The sequence below is a fragment of the Martes martes genome, assembly GCF_963455335.1.
Source record: "Martes martes genome assembly, chromosome: 11".
NCBI classification, from domain to species: domain Eukaryota; kingdom Metazoa; phylum Chordata; class Mammalia; order Carnivora; family Mustelidae; genus Martes; species Martes martes.
Window position 1 is genome coordinate 92,539,227 of NC_137899.1, and position 16,728 is coordinate 92,555,954.

The 16,728-nt window shown below is 45.7% G+C and overlaps 1 protein-coding gene across 1 annotated transcript in view; it reads right to left on the reverse strand.

Moving 5' to 3' along the window:
* The window catches only part of DGKI (diacylglycerol kinase iota), a gene marked incomplete at its 5' end in the record, with an annotated part of 432,789 nt that extends 422,106 nt beyond the window's left edge, over positions 1 to 10,683 (reverse strand). The window contains one exon of the mRNA XM_080818743.1: positions 10,280 to 10,683. Coding sequence (XP_080674869.1) covers positions 10,280 to 10,683 — 404 coding nt within the window. The remainder of the gene's footprint in view (positions 1 to 10,279) is intronic.
* Between the last annotated feature and the right edge of the window lie 6,045 nt (positions 10,684 to 16,728).

Below are 16,728 nucleotides of genomic sequence, written 5' to 3' on the forward strand. Positions count from 1 at the left end.
CTGTTTCCTGAAATGTACAACGGCTAGAAAAGCAGTACCTACTCCCCCTGTTGCCCAAGACTCTTCTGAGAGTAAAATTAGATCAAGTACATGAAAGCAGTTTATGAACGGTAAAGCCCAAAAAGCGCCACACGCAGTTTTATTATAAGTACTGAAATTTAGTCAGTATTAACAGTGTAAGAAATCTCCAGAAATCTGTCTTTAAAAAAAAAAAATCCCTTAGATTTTGTTATAATTCCACACTGGCTCATAGAAAGCTTCTGTTTTAATCTTTAAATAGCTTTGTCGTTTATTTTTGAACTAGAGATTTATTTTGCTAAGAAATTCTGAAGGTTTTCTTCAAACGGGAAAGAATGACTCAGGTTTTTAAAAATCATCCTTTGGAACTTTCTAGGTGAGTATAACAGCACACATGCAAATACTTGTGAATTCTGAAGGGTGTTGTTCTGAATAAACTTATCCCGCAAGCACTCACCGTCTAACCAGGCCCTCCAGTTAAAGGTAGAGACTCAAGTCTCCTAATACTTATTTGTTACAAAGTCCAGTGGTGCTTATTGTGCCATTTCAATCACATATGGTACACATAAATCAGTCCTTGCTTCTTCGCTGGACCCTCAAGCCGTTGCAGCGTTAATCACACCCCTCAAATCCCACTCTCCTTCCAAAAAATCACAAGGTCTTGTACTGGAAGTAGAATCTGAACTAGGGAAGACGTTCTGGGCTATAATCCCTGCAAATCACTTCCCTGCCCCAGGAACCTGGATTTATTCCCCCATATCAGGCAATGGAAAATTCAGAGAGTTGTAGAAAGAGCCCCCATGGAAAGCTCCATCTCGGCTGCCTACAGTTGCCAGTGCCATAGAGCTCTTCACAGAGCTGAGTGCGCCCACGGACAGTAAAGGAATTCTTGCTCTGTTGGCCAGTCAACCTATCTCTGTGTCCTGGGTCAGGACTAGCTGGACCCCCCAAAGTGATGGACCCATGGGTCTCTCCTCTCGGGAGATGTGAGTCTAATAAACCATCAGATGGTGAAAATAGGGCTGTTGGCACACAGGTGGTGGAAAAGGGTGAAAGAAGAACCAGAGTGAAAAGCTGCATTAGGAAAGTGACAGGCAAACAGGGGCATGGATATTAACTCTGCCGTTCCCTTTCATCACTAGCTTTCTGACCTTAGGCCACCTGCTTAAACTCGAAGCCTCAATACACTTATCTGTAAAATGGAAGCAATAATAGTTCCGACTTCAATGAGGCGTCAATGAAATACTATCTATAAAATATTTAACAGCTCTTGGCACAGAGTAAACACTTAATAAAAATCAGTACCTTATACCGGCTAAGAGTCACAAGTCGGTAGTTAAGTAAATTAACACTTGCAGTCTAAGTCTGAACCCTGAGAACTTGTTTCTTCTCTTAGCTGCACTGCACGAAAACTTCACAAGTCTCTGCTGCCTTGGGGAATGGTCTGTCCGAGGCCACTGGGAAGGACAGGAACAAGTGGCATCTACTGGTTCGGGGCCAATGTGAGAAAAGGCAGGGCAGACCAGGAAAGCTCAGCGGTCCCAGGGGTATTCACTCTGCCAGGGAAGATCACACTCTGAGGCTTCGGGGGTTCAAGGTTTTTCCACTTCCTGTCTTACTTCAGATGCTGAGGACAGTGCTTCAGTTGGAGAGAGACAAAAATATGCTATAGCTTAGTCTTTGCATGGAGAGGGGGCCAATTTAAAAGGAAGAAACCGTTTTAAATCCGGCTCTTTTCTCAAAAACCCCTACAGGGAATGCTCTCTGTCTCAGAGAGAGATTGCCTCAAACCCGGTTACATACATAAGGACGGGGATGAGAACACAGTCCTTTCAGTTTGAAGAATGCTCCAGAAGTTTGTCTCAAAAGTGACATGCGGAACCCTTTGCAACTGCTTCTGCATAAGCTTATATAAAGCCCCCTTTCATCTTTAAACAAATTGCTTTCAAGTGTTTTTAAAACAAAAATGTATTTTTCCATAGTATTTTTGACATCTTTCTGATTTACAAAGGAATGGCACATTTTAAAAATGTACCTTGGACTTTCCAAGGAGTCTATTTTCTGGCTATTTCCTGAAAACCTACATGATATACAAAAGCAACCCAACCACCTTTCCTTTGCCTTTTGTAGGAAAAAAAAAATGAATTAACTTCCTCAGTACTTATTCCACAGTCCTAAGCCAGTTCTATTTGTTCAACAAATATTTAATAATCACCTACAATTTTAAAAAGTCAATTCTGTTGTTTGGCCTCGTTGAGAAAATGGACAGAACATCCCAGAAGGCTGATCCTTCCATTTCTGAAATAATCCAGGACAGGTAGCATCTGGGAAGCTTTTTCTCTGATTGCCAGAACAGGGCAGCCAGCCACTGTCTGGACACACAGAGCAGACATCACTGACCCAGGCCAGGAGAGGAATAACCTCTGTCCTGTGGTCCTTGGTGAAAAGTCTATTTCTAGGACCTCTGTCTTGATCTACTTATCTATTCCTGACACTTGAAGCTCTCGGACCCCTGTTACCCAATCCTCTAGGTCTGGCTTCCTGCTCCCAAATGACCGGTTTGGTTGGGGGCAGGGAGCACTGTGGCTCTGCATGCTCGCCATGCTCATCTTCTCTGACCTTGGCTTCCTGCCTACTCCAATCTCCACGGTACTCCCAGGCAGCTCGATCCCCTTCACACTCTCTGGTAAGAGTCAACTCATTTTTAATAAATTGTGAAAGGCAAAGTACATAGTCTATACCTCAGTGAATGCCCAAACCTGTAAACTAAATTTCCTAAGTCTATAGCTATCTTATTTTCATATTATCTGAATAATTTCATTGCTAGCTACTGATATTTGACTAATGTTCGACATTTTGAATAAAAAACAAATCTCCTTAATTGGACTTGAGTATGAAAGACACTCTTCTAACAAACACTCATAGCTTGCTTTGTGACAGGCAACAATTTGAGTATCAACCTTTCAACAATCCCACAAGCTGAAGTACTCCTACACTACTATCTTATAGATGAAGAAAGTAAGGCACAGAGAGGTTAAGCAACTTGCCTGAAGTCACACAGCAGACAGAGATAGGCTGAGAACTGAACCCCCATGGGAGCGCTCTAGAGTCAGGGCTGTTACAATGCCACCTGTCTCTCATGACATTGAAGAGTAAGGACAATGAAATTTGGTTAAGGTTTAATTCTTACTGTGATAAGCTTTGATTGTATCCCCACTCCATCCAGCAAGTCAGACCATTAATGTTATAGCTTAAATCAGAATTGGTTCTTATTGGAGCATTATTTATTTTTCTATTTTTTTGAAGGGTTTTTTTTTCCTTTTTTTTTTTAAGATTTTTAAAATTTTATTATTTATTTGACAGACAGAGATCACAAGTAGGCAGAGAGGCAGGCGAGGGTAGGAGGGAAGCAGGGTCCCTGCCAAGCAGAGAGCCCAATGCGGGGATCAATCCCAGGACCCTGGGATCATGACCTGAGCCGAAGGCAGATGCTTAACCCACTGAGCCACCCAGGCGTCCCTGGAGCATTATTTCTGAATCTGAAAATCTAACAGCAAATCTCCACTTACACAAAATGCAGGGAGGTTAAGGACCACAGAAGTCCCTGTCAGAAAGCTGTTGCTTTTAAAAAACAGCATTTTCACCCTTTCAAAGACTCACAGAGCCTCAGGGCTGGAAGAAAAGACCATGAAAATTCATCTGCGAAGGCCCTTCTTCCCACCTCTACCCAAGCACAGCCCCCTTCCTCAGCCAGTGTGCACACACCTGATGACTAGATTTTCTCTGAAAGACCACTGCAGTGCTCATGCTCCTGCCGTTTGGACACTGTGGGGGTCAGGACCCTCACCAGCCAGCCTTCAAATGCTCTAAACATACATGAATAAAAAACAGCTGGCACTTTTGGGAAGGATTTGTTATTGAGTTGAGTGAAAAACAAAACCAAAGCTAAGAGTCACTAAGTTGACAAAGGAATTCTTCCTAAAATAACGTTTGCACCAAAGTCACTCAGGTGAGCTACAAGGACGGAGTGAGGTAACACAGCAGGGAGACTGCTGGAGTCACAACCTGGGGCTGGCCAAGACAGCAGTCAGGACAGATTCCAGAAACTGGCGGGGGCGGTGGGGGGGGGGGGTGTAGCCATCTCTGCTGTTCTAAGTTCTAACCACAGAAGAAGTCCACAGAAAAACTCCCCGAGGAGGAAATCAATGATGCCCCCTTGGAAGGGGATGAGACAGGCAGAAAGAGAGCCAGAGAGCTAATTAGTGCTACTCAGAAGGCAAATTAAGGCCTTTTCTTTGACAAGCTGCAAATAGCTGGTTAAGGAAGAGTTCTGCCACCCCTCTCCAGCCTCCGACAGCTGGCTACACAGCTGATGCAGGTACTCGCACAGGAAGCTGTAAACAGAAACACAGTTCTGGGCTGCTGGACAAAGTGTAAGCGAGAAAAAGGCAAACCTTTTAGTAGAAAGGAAAATCACAACTGAGATGGACACGGAAAATGGCAAGAGTAGTAGTTTATTTAAAGAAGGCAATTAAATTCCTTCATCCAATAAATATTTATCCAACACCTACTGAGTAATAAGAACAGGATTCAGAGATTCAAATGGTAAGGTGTAATTTGCATCTTCAGAGGAGTGAACGACCTAACAGGGAATAATAATAATGGGAAAAGTTAACTCTATGCAAGGCACTCTGCGAAGTCCTTTGCATAAGGTAACTGGTGCAATTCTCATCACAAACCTCGAAGGTAGGTTTTACGACTAGCCCATTTCAGAGATGAACATGCCGAGCCTGAAAGGGTTTATCTAACATGCCCAAGACCAGCTAGAAGGTGCCAGTTTCAAATCCTAGTCTAATTCCCACACCAGAAAATTATAATGAAGGCTCAATATAGCTTTTTGAAAGTGCCATGTGGGCACGTGGGAAGACCCTCCACCTATCACAGAAAGGGGACACTCTGGAGCTTATTCCTCGGAGCAGTTTGCCTGGTGAACAAGCCAGAGAGGAATTATGGAGGCATTAAGTGCAAGCAGACATAACTTGGCATTTTAATTTCTTTAATCTTCCTCTACATTGCATTGGTTTGTTATGCCTTGCAATAGGCATAACATTCCGACCAGTTCAAACAATTCCAACAGTTCAAATAGCTCCAGCCAGTTCAAACAATGTGAAATTAGTCCATTTTTATAGTTATTTCATGCAAATTAAATTTCAAAGAAAAGGAAGAAAGAAACCTGCAGCTTAGGCTTTGTTTCGCTCCTTACCTTCACCCCTCAGTTATCCACCCCTGATTTGGTGTAACTACTGGCCTAAAACTAAAATTATAAGGGCTCAGAGAAAGTAATTAGGATCAGCATTATCAACATAAACCCAAGTAAGAAAGTAAATGTCAAGTCAACATCTAAGCAATGGTCCTTCCAGATGTTTCCAGTTTCACACAGTGAACGCCTCTGAGCCCACTCCAGGAACAACTCAGGTTGCCTAAAGGATGCGTATCCCAGAGCCCAGCCCTGTCAGACAGGGAAGGTGCAGCCAGCCTGGACCCTCACTGGGAGTCCTCGCTTTCTCATATTAGTGAAATGTTCCAAAGAGCTAGCTCTACTCTAATTTAATTTGACCCTACGAGGCAATGCTGTTGTCGCCACCGCAGAAATGAACACCAGCAAAATTCCCTTCATGTCCTCCTCTCCCTGATACCTCAGGGCCCAATGCTGTCACTCTCCCATGATAAAAACCAAGGCTCTGAAAGATCAACTAGAGCAGATTAAGAACTCTGGACGTTGGTTCAAGTGCAGTCTTGCCCAGCTGGTGTCCTGATTGAGGAAGTCTACACTTAGCGACGTCCTAAGTAATTATTGAGGAAGGAAACATTATATTAGAACCAAAGTTTTCATCTGATCTCGAAGGCTCTAAATAGTGAACAAATGTATAAAACGTAAAATAAATAAAACTGATTTACAAAGGAGGATGCCGTACACTGATACCCAGGAGAAGAAAACTTCCACCACACACAGTGGATTCTCGTGCAAGGAGAAACAGTGTGCCTGCTGTCCTATTTGGCTTTCTACATCCCACTGGTCTTTCTTATAATCACATAATCTTGCTTTGCAGGACAAAACAAAAATGGAAATACTACGTTCTTATCATCAACCTGTAAAGAATAATAAATCTTTTTTTTTTTTTTTTTTTTTTTTTTTACCAAGTTGTCTAACATAAGGACTTTAATCCTTCCTGCTGGCTCCTTCTATCTCATTCCAAAATCTCCCTGTAAGGAAGGTTTGGCAGTACCATTCCGGTATACAAGTGGAGAAACTGAAGCCTATCATCAACATCATAGAAGTAACGGTAGTTGTCCAGGCCTTCTTACCAGTGAAATCACGCCCCATCATTTATTTTGGGCGGCTCAAGGAGGTACACACAGGCCGGTTCTTCACTGGATCTAGGTTCACTTACACTACATCTGTGTAATTTTTATTCAAAGACATCTAAAACACTAACATGGGTATCTTCATAGTGATGGCAGGTGTCATGTAGGTGGTTTTGTGCTCAGAAGCAAAACCAATATATGTTTTGGTGATCACGGATTTATATTCCTTTTTATTTCTGAAATAGCAGAGGGATTCCTGAAAATTATATAGCCAAAGGGATACGACCCAACAAGTGTAAGAGATAATATATAATGACCTGTGGCATAGGAGGCAAAAGGGTCACTCGCACTGCACACACACACACACACACACACACGTGCATGTGCTCACACACGTGTGGAGAGACTTCGAACCTGAAATGAATGTTGAGGGAAGCCGAATGTAGTTTAAAGAGAGAAACTTTCAGAGTCAGATCTGGGTTTCCACTCCGCCTCCTACCCAAGCTAGATACCTCAAGTTAATTGTCTAGAAATAATCACACTCACACCATAGGACTATCAAGACAAGTAAATAGGATGGCATATTCAATAATCATTGTTGCAGGGCCTGGCGCACGGAAGACAATAAACACCAGCTACCCTCTCCTTCCCCTCCCCTGTGTATTTCTGAGAGACTTTTTTTTTTTTTTTTTTTTTTACTAACTTAAATGGGAATTCTTACAGCAGTTAAAAAAAAAAAAAAAACAGTTCCTACACATTATATAGTCGTTGGCACATACGTATCCTGTTGCAGCACCATAATTTGCAAAGAAAAAGGAAGTAGTAATTTTAAGAGAAAAGTACCAGCTCACTTGCACTGCCTTCTTAAACCTTTAGCTTTACAGGCTACAGAGACTATTGGCTCTAGGGGAGCAGATTCTGACATAAAGGAAAATTCCTCATGGGAAAATGGTTCCCCCCAAAAAAAGCCAAGAAAGAAAAGATAATGAGGGGAAATCTAGGGGTATATAAAGGAGTTTATTTTACTTAACAAAGTAAAAGTCAAGCAAAATGAATAATCTGCCTCCAGAAATGGTTATTTAAAGGCTTTTTGTAAAGGGCTCCAGTTCCTAAAAAGACAGGAGTCACTGCATATGCCCACCCACTCCTCATTTATTTTTAAAATCTAGCTTATATGTTCCTTAGCAACAGAAGGAGCAGATGAGACCCCCTACACACACGCACACGCACACCCTCTCCCCAAGCCCCCTTCTTCTTTCCTGTCAAGTGTCATTCTGCAAATACCCATGTTCTTCAAAAGATATTTTTTACCTCCCGCACCTCTCCTCTTTCCCCACCTCAAATGACCCCCCTTACACAAGCAGCCACACTGTTCACCAGGCGAAACCCCTTCGCTCAGGCTCCCTCCTGTGAGGTACTCCCAACCTCCCTCCATGAACTCCCACCAGGCACTGTCCTCGGGTGCCCCCGGGAGTGACACGGTGGGGTCCTCCCTACGAAGCCCATGCCCCACTCCAGCCAGAGTTGTACTTTCCTCACAGACCACTTCTTAACCCACCAGCAAAATGGTCAAGGCCCAGCTCCATCTGAATCCGGCAGGAATGGCGGCCATGGCGAGTGGGGCGGCCATTCACCATGACTGGAAACAAAATAATAATAATAGTAATAAAAATGGAGACGCTCTGCCGGTTACCCAGGACAAACATGGGCCAGATGAAATCAGCTGTCTTTCCACTCTCTTTCCTCTGACGTTGTGGCAGCTTGGCCTTGTTTGGCTGGGCACTGTTCAAGAGCCCAAAGATCAATTGTTTAGCCTTTGGGGGAAAACAGGGCAGCAGTCCTCAGAAAGCAATGTACTTAGGCAGTGCCTGAGGAGGATGTTAAAAATTCCCACGCACAGACTGATTTTGTGAGCCTGGGGTGGCAGGCATTTTTAACGACCCACCTGAGGTGACTGATGCAGGTGGTTCCCTGAATTGGAGATGGTAAAGGGGAATGTTCACAAAGTGGGATCCGCCTCTCTGGATTGGAAGGCAAATGCAGTATTGTTGTTTTTATTTTATTAAAAAAATGCTCTGTCCTACGTTTGTGGGTGCACACACTTACACATGCACGTGTGAGCGTGCAATCCAGGAAGCCGTGTCCCACTCACACAGTACCCGGGTCCAAGAGAGAGGCTCAGAGGATGACCCCTGCCAAGAGGCAAGCTGAAATGATTTCCCTTGCAAACGGAGGCTTTGCAGCCCTACCTGGAACAGGGAGGAGTCTGATGAATACCATGAACTCAGGAGAATTTCTCAGCTCAGGAGCCCAGACCCACGATGGGCTTAATGTAATCAACCCCTTCCAACTCAGGGTTCCTAAATTAGGCTGAATGTAGTCCCGGATTCCCTAAAGGCCAGGCAGGCCGTCATTACCAGGAAGTAGAACTGCCTGTGTCCTAGCATACCTCCCCAGAGCTACCCTACTCTCCAGCACCTATCTATTTTTAGAAACCAAAAAATATAAAGAGAAAGATTCATTTGATCCTCATCTATGTGAGTAACTAAAAGAGCAAGTCAAGTGGGAAACTCCCTCAACGCACAGCGAACAAAATGCACGCGAGGTACGCGGGAGCAACAGCCTCACCAGCAAGACCTCTTCCGAGTCATCGGAAGCCAACCGACACTTAGACACAGAGCCCATGCCCCAGTGTCTGGGGCCTCCTGTCCAGGCAATGCCTACGGGGATCCCAGTGATTCACACACATGCCCCCATAAACACACACACACACCCTCACAAGCCCACACACCTCTGTCATCTGCTTTTGCTTACATAACAGCACATGGTGTGGCAGGCTTAATACTTTATATGGGTTTCTGGAAAGGACTGCGGGCTCAAGGGAGTAGGGTCCCAATAATGTCTTGACTGACCCCTTTTCCAGAAATGCTCAGAGCCCTAGCAAGTGCAAATTTTTGTAATTCTCTGCTTATGTAGGATCTTGACTTTAAAACTAACGAAGCAGTAAGGGTAGCCTCTGAAACTCTCCGAATCTCTCAAGATCGTTATTCCTGCCTGGGGCTGGGGGTGCGGAGGCGCAGCACGAGAACCTACCAAATCCTCATTTCTCATTTTTAGATACTGAGCCGATGTGGGGTAATCTTTTATCATAATTTGGTGGCCATTTATCCTACACTGTCCTTGTCTCACAAATGCATCCGTCCTCAGGGGCAAGCGTGGTCCCATCCTGGCGCTCACCCCTGGCTTGCCAGTGGGTCCCCACCCCCTCCCGCTGGGCACACCCTGGGGAGGGGGAGAGAGCACGTGTGCAGGTAACCCCCTAACCAGCTGGGTATCTACAGACTTAGATCCACAGCGACCCTTCCTTCCTGGGAGATTTCCGGGCAGGGCCGACTTCCCTAAGGATTTCTCTTCAGTACAGCGCTGTTCTCTCCTGCCTGGAGGGCGATCTCAACTATCAAGTTAGTGCCAAAGGTTCATCCAAGGAAATCTAGAAGGCAGGGGGAGTGGTTACAGATGACACCGGCGTAGGGACAACTCTGAAGACTTCTCTCAAGAAAACTAGGCATCTCCAGCCCTGTCGGCAGCCCCCTCCGGCGCACACACGCATTTTTTGTTGTTGTTCTGACCTCAGGGACCCAGTCTTCGGTCCTGTTCCACAGGGAAGCCGGGCGCACCTAGCTTCCCTCCAGCCCAGAACGCCGGGGTGAGAAGAAAATACATCTCCCCACAAGGGGGAGAGAGGAAGAGAGAGAAGGAGAGAGCGCGCGAGAGAGCGCGCGAGAGAGCGCGCCAGGTGCCCCCAACTCCGGGGCAGCGCCTCTGTGAGGGACAAGAGCGGGTCTCAGCCCCGCGGCGGCACCTGTGTCCCCGCCGCCCCGGCTCCCGCGCCTACCTGTAAGAGACCTGCTTCCGGAAAGTTAAGTTCCTCAGCTTCTCCTCCAGCGCCTCGTCCTTCTCCTTCGGGCCGGCGGCCGCGGGCTCTTCCAGGGCAGCGGCCCCCACCGCCGCCGCTGCCCCCGCGCCCCGCGGCTCCGCGCCGCCCTCGGCGCCCAGGCAGCAGCTCCCGGCGCCGCTTCCGCTGCTGCTGCTGCCGCCCGTCGCCCCCTTCTCCTCTCCCGCCGAGGAGCTGGGGTTCATGGCGACCGCTCCGGCGGCCGCGGAGGGAGCCGAGGCGGCGGCGCTGCAGAGGCCGGGCCGGCTGACGGCGCGGGCGGCGGCCGCCGCTGCGGGAGAGCGAGCAGGTCCGCGCGCCGCTGGCAGGGGCAGCAAATGGCAGCCCCTTCCCGCAGCATCCATCCGCGGCTGCACCGCACCGGGGCATTGTGGGAAACTCCGTGCCTCCACTCCCCCTCCCCGACCAATCAGAGGCCACCTCCCTCCGCCCCGCTCTGCCTCCCCTCTGCCAACCCGCGCCCTCCAGCCCCCCTGGCCTTTTCCCAAATCGGGGGCACGAGCCAGAGCTGAACCTGAACTGTGCCCTGAGGCGTCGGGCTGCAGGAGAGGAGGACAGAGGGAGGGGACGAGGAGCCGCCCGGGCGCGGGGCGCTGGGCACGAACCCAGACATCGGGAGAGGAGAGCCCCGGAGGGAAACTCGGAGGGAAGCGTGCCGCGCCCTGGTTAATACACGAGAAGGCTGGGACCGGGACGGGCGAGGTGCCCTGCCCAGGCAGTCAGCCCTTGAGCGGCAGCACCCACCTTGGTCCCAGTGCCCTGACGCCCGATGCCCGATGCCCGATACCCGCGGCGGCATTCTCTCCACCACCGCTCGCTGCCTGTGCGGAGCTGGAGCCAGGCAGAAGCCGCCCTAAGCGGGAAACCTTTGGGGGCTGTAGGAGCGTGCTCGGTGCGAACCCGGGAGAGAATTCCTGAGCAGGGTAAAGTAAGCGGTGAGAGGGAGGTCCAGTTTAAGATACAGAGCAAGCGCCTCCCTCCTTTCTCTCTGGGCAAGGGCTGGGACCCCTTCATCCCTGCATCCCCCAGTCAGCCCAGAGCCTTCCTTACACGTAGCAGGCTCTTCCTCAACAGCTGTTTATTCGATTGAATGGGATCTCAGGGGCCCCAGGGAAACGAACGGGCTGGGAGAATCCAGGAGGCGAACGTGAGGACGGGAGCATGGGGGGCTTGTGCCTGGTTGAGCCAGGAGAGGAGGAGCTCACCCAGGGAGGGGCTTTGGAACGCGTCAGCCCCCACTGCTAAAAACAACCCAAGCTTGCAGTCTCTATAGATTTAGTCATCCAGCTCTATGGGGTTTGAATGATGCGCTCAAAGTGTGTAAGCCTGACTGTTTTCCAAATTAGGAGTTTCCACCCAAGAAATTGCTGCTGTCAACAAATAGGGAAAAGATCCATTCTTAAGGCTAAGTGTAGTAACCAAAGTATATACCTACATGCACCTGTGATAAAAGAACCAGACCAGCGAGGAATTTCATGTCGGCGCTGTGCAACCACAGACAGATCGTTTGATATCTTCCCCTCTGTTTTCTCATAACTAGAATTAGGAGATTGAACCAGAGACCTCAAACCTCTCCAAAATTCTACATTCTGCAATTCTCTCCATATGCACATTGTAATAAGCCAAAGGTCAGGACATTTCCAGAGTGGAATGAGGGAGCTAATACTAAAAATGATAAAAACAGCTAGTGGTTATTAAGCCTTCATTTTTGTAAGACAAGTGATGTGCTAAGCACTTCACATGCCTCTCTCTCCATCTTCACAGCACCCCTCAAAGGTTGGTAATTTCTTCTATCGCTCAGACTCATGCAACCAGAAACTGACCGGGCCAGGAATCATACCCAGGCTGTCTGGTTGTAGGTGGTTGGTTCACCCCTGCGCAGTGTACCTCATCTTAAAGGGGACTGCGAGAATTAGGTGCTTCAATAGTAATGTTAAAGGAGCTCTATGAATATCTAGTGTATCACTAAGTCTGAGAAAACATCACCTTCCCTGAATTATTGGATGGGCTCCTAACTACTCGCCATAACTTCTCCAATCAATTTTCTAGCTCAACCCGTAAGATACTTCTGCTATGTTATCCTCTATCTGAAAATCTTCCAGTGATGTCATACTGTCATTAGGACAAAGTTCAAACAACCCCCGACTAGTGGGAGGAGGGCCTGCCCTGCCCCTTCCCCTTCCTCCTCTTCTGACAGTGCCCCCTCTGAACTGGGCTATGCACAAGTCCCAGATGCTTTCTGCTTCCATCACTGCACACATGAGTCTGCTGCCTCCTTTTCCATATTCTTCCCAACCCTAGGGTTCACCCAGCTAACCAGTATACCTCCATTAGATTTGAGTTTACACTCCTCCTCCTGCTAGAAGCTCCATTGATCTCCTTCTGGACTGTGATGGGTGTGCCTCCAAAAGGTTCCCATTATACCATTATACTAAACTTCGATCAACGTAACTGTCGGTCATTGGTCTGTCTCTCCCACAGGTCTGGTGGAGGCTACATATTGTTTACCACCATATCTCTGGTAATGAGTGTAACAATTATGCATGTTGTAGGCTGTCATTGAGTGTTTATTGAATTAGACAAGGAAAAACAAACGGTTTTCAACATAAAAACGTATGCTCAAATTCACTCATTTTAAAAGAAATTCGATTTTAAACTATAATAAGATGTCATTTTTTAGAATAAACAGTTTGACAATAGATGGTATTGTTGATGGATTAGGAAAACCAACACTTTTTCAAATTATTGGTGTAGTCTGATACAGTCTCCTTGATGGGAAATTTGCCAATATCTATCAATACTCGGAATGTACACCCTAATTAGCCTAGGAATTCCACTTCTAGGAATTTGTCCTCTGATATTCTTATAGGTGTACACCAAGAATTTAAGACTGAAACAACCTAAATGTTTGTTAAAATAGGACTAATTACCTAAATTATTATTCACCCAAACAATGGAATTCTCTGCAGCCATTAAGAGGAATAAGGCAAAATGATATTTAATAATATAAAACAATCTCAAAAATGTTAACTAAAAAAGAAAACCAGAGTGGAATTTGAGAAACAAAACAGGATCATAGGGGAAAGGAGGGAAAAATAAAATAAGACGAAATCAGAGAGAGAGGCAAACTGTAGGAGGCTCTTAACTCTAGGAAACAAACTGAGGGTTGTTAGAGGAGAGTTGGGTGGGGGGATGGGTAAGTAACCCATTGAGGAAGGCACAGGGTGTAATGGGCACTGGGTATTATATACAACTAAAGAATTACTGAACTCTACATTTGAAACTATTGGTACAGTATATGTTAACTAATTGGATTTAAATAAAATAAGTTTAAAAAAGAAAAAAAAAGAAAAACAGAGTTCAGCATATTTAGTACACTATCCTTTACCAGAAAAAAGAGGATAGCTATAGATATAGTACTTCAGGGAAAATGTATAAGAAAGCAGTGACAATCGGGCAGAGTAGAATGGTCCTAGTAGAAACTTGAGTTTTTATCTAATTAAATCAATACATACCGACCGGAGACAGAATGTCTTCCAGGCTAACAGGAAAACCAGCCCCACCAATAAGCTGTATATGTGCATGTTTAAAGAGTATATCAGCAAAGATGGGCTGCTAGGGGCGCCTGGGTGGCTCAGTGGATTAAGCCTCTGCCTTTGGCTCAGGTTATGATCTCAGGGTCTCAGGATCCGGCTCTCTGCTCAGCGGGGAGCCTGCTTCTCCCTCTCTGTCTGTCAAATGTGATCTCTCTCTCTGTCAAATAAACAAACAAAATCTTAAAAAAAAAAAAAAAGATGGGCTGCTAAACAAAGGAAAATACGGTTAAGAAAATGGTCATTAAACACACGCCCTGATTTAATAGAGAGAAAGGGAGAAACCCTACACCCAAGCGGTACAAATAATTCCAACATAAAACAAATGAATTCTTTTTGTAGGTGGCCTTCTAAGAAGTTACCTAAAATAACAATTATTCTTTTTAGACAGTGTATTTCCCTTTTTGTTTTTCAGTGGTCACTAGGCAACCTTGTAATTACTCATTCAACTTCTTGGTTACCTTGACTCTAAAGTGGAATCCTTGGAAATGGGTCAAAAGCATTCTAATCACAGGAAAGGCAATTGTCATTCAGGATTAAAAATGCATCTTGTATGATTTTGCATAACATAAGTAACAAACAAGAGAACAAGCTTCTCTGGGTATGTTGAAACATCTGGCTTCAAATCCCAGACCTCACCTCTCATCACTGGACCCAAAGCCATGGCCCATTAGGTGGGCTTCTTACCTCGTCTTCCTATGATCAGTTCCTCTTCATTCTAAAATGGGTATCATCCTTGTCCTAAAAACCAGCTGGAATCTCCAAAATCTAGCCTGGTCAAAAAGTCTTCAAGCATGGAATTTTAAAGAAAGAACAAATTTTTTTTTGTTTTTGGAGTTTAAAAAAGACTGCAAGACCAGTAATAAAGAGAACATTATAGCTGACATTTTTTTAAAAAGTTTGTAGTGATTGGGAATTTTCAGGAAATAATACAGAATCATGTTTGTTTGTTTGTTTTTTAAAGCAAGTAACACACATAACCCCCCGCCCCCACACACACACAAGATCTCAGTGATGTATAGACCAAACTAAAGGTAATAGCACTTTTGAAAATACTGTCACCAAAGGGGAAAAGCTGAGTTAAGCTGTTGTATGTAGGCTATTCCTGCCTTCCAATCTTTACACTTGCTACTTGTGCTGCCTGGAATGTTCTAACTCGGAGTTTCCTAAACTTTCTCAGTTCACAGAACCCTTAGTGGCTCAGTAATTAATTTTCCTGGAAATCCCAGGCCAAAGAAAGAACCTAACATTTCTGTTGATTAGGTAGTTAGGTGCTAATAATTTAAGAAGCATTTATGTCTTAACAACTTTAATAGCCGTTTTTTTTTAAAGATTTTATTTATTTATTTCAGAGATCACAAGTAGGCAGAGGCAGGCAGAGAGAGAGGGGAGGAAGCAGGCTCCCTGCAGAGCAGAGAGCCCAGATGCAATGCGGGACTGAATCCCAGGACCCTGGGATCATGACCTGAGATGAAGGCAGGGGCTTTAACCCACTGAGCCACTCAGGTGCCCTTAATAGCTATTTTTTAAAGAAACAGTACACATAAATTGATAGGAAATCACGATATTTGTATCTTGTTCTTAAATAGCCACAGTTACTTATCAGTGGGATAGTACTTATCAATGGGCACAACTTCTCAAACCTGGGAATCCCATTAGATACCACCACTCTCATTTCCTGAACATGGTCTTGCTTTTTATTAGAGCAAGCACTGAAAACCCAGCTTTGCCAAGATAATGATGTCATTGAAAGAAAGTAGTGTTGATCCGGTGTTGAAATTGTCAACTTCCTTGAGCTAGTAGTTTGCATGGCATCTAACAGATGCTGAAAAGCACTGTGTTTCCCTTGAAAATTTAAAATACCCTGAAATGCCCCTGTAAATTCATTGCAGAATCCTGAGCACCTCCATGCACAGTTGGGAACTGTGGCTCTACCCACCTCCCCCCGCCAAAATATTTCCATGATGTTTGTTTTTGTGTGGGTCGCCTAAAAACAGATCGTGGTATAAATCTCACAAGCCAAGGCTTTATGAGGAATTATAATCCCAGCCATTGAGGAAGGGAAAATAGAAGAAGGCAGGAAAAAGAGGGAAAATAAATGCAAGTTGGTGAGTTATGAAATGACTACATCTTTACAAATAAACATACCTGGTTGCTTGGTCCCCAGAACTTCTTCCAAACAGGATTTACACCATCATGGCAGCTGGGAACACTCTGTATGCTGGAGAAAGAGGAATTTTGCTGCCACTTTCTTCTTGTGTCCTGTGTCTCTCACTGGCTGAAGTTTGTTCCTTAAGGAATTAACTCGCCCTCACTCACTGACTGTGTTACTGGCTCATTATGGCAACTGCTGAGGAACCCAGACCCCTGACCCACAGCAGGACTCCTCATCCCTTCCTGGAAGTAATGGGAGGAACCTCTAAGGATAGATACAGGTTGGGCCCGAGCACCATGCTGTTGAGTCCCCTGCCAATACCACCGCAGAGGAGGCTGTGCCAGCGTTCAGCCCACCTTGGAGGAGACAGAGAAGGCAGGCAGAGTTAGGATAGGAGACAAAGTCAATGTCAATGGAGGGAGCTCTCTGTTAGCCAGAAGAATGGACAAAGGGGTAAGAGGACAGGTGGGGCCAAGCCATTCTGGAGAGGCCCTATAAACCAGACCCTACATACTCTGCTGTTTTTCATCATTCACGTCTTACTTCATGTATCACCTTTTCAGAGACGGTTCCCTGACACTCCCTAAAATGCCTTTTTCAGCCGTAGCTGACATACAACTTTGTCTTATCTTCTCATGGCA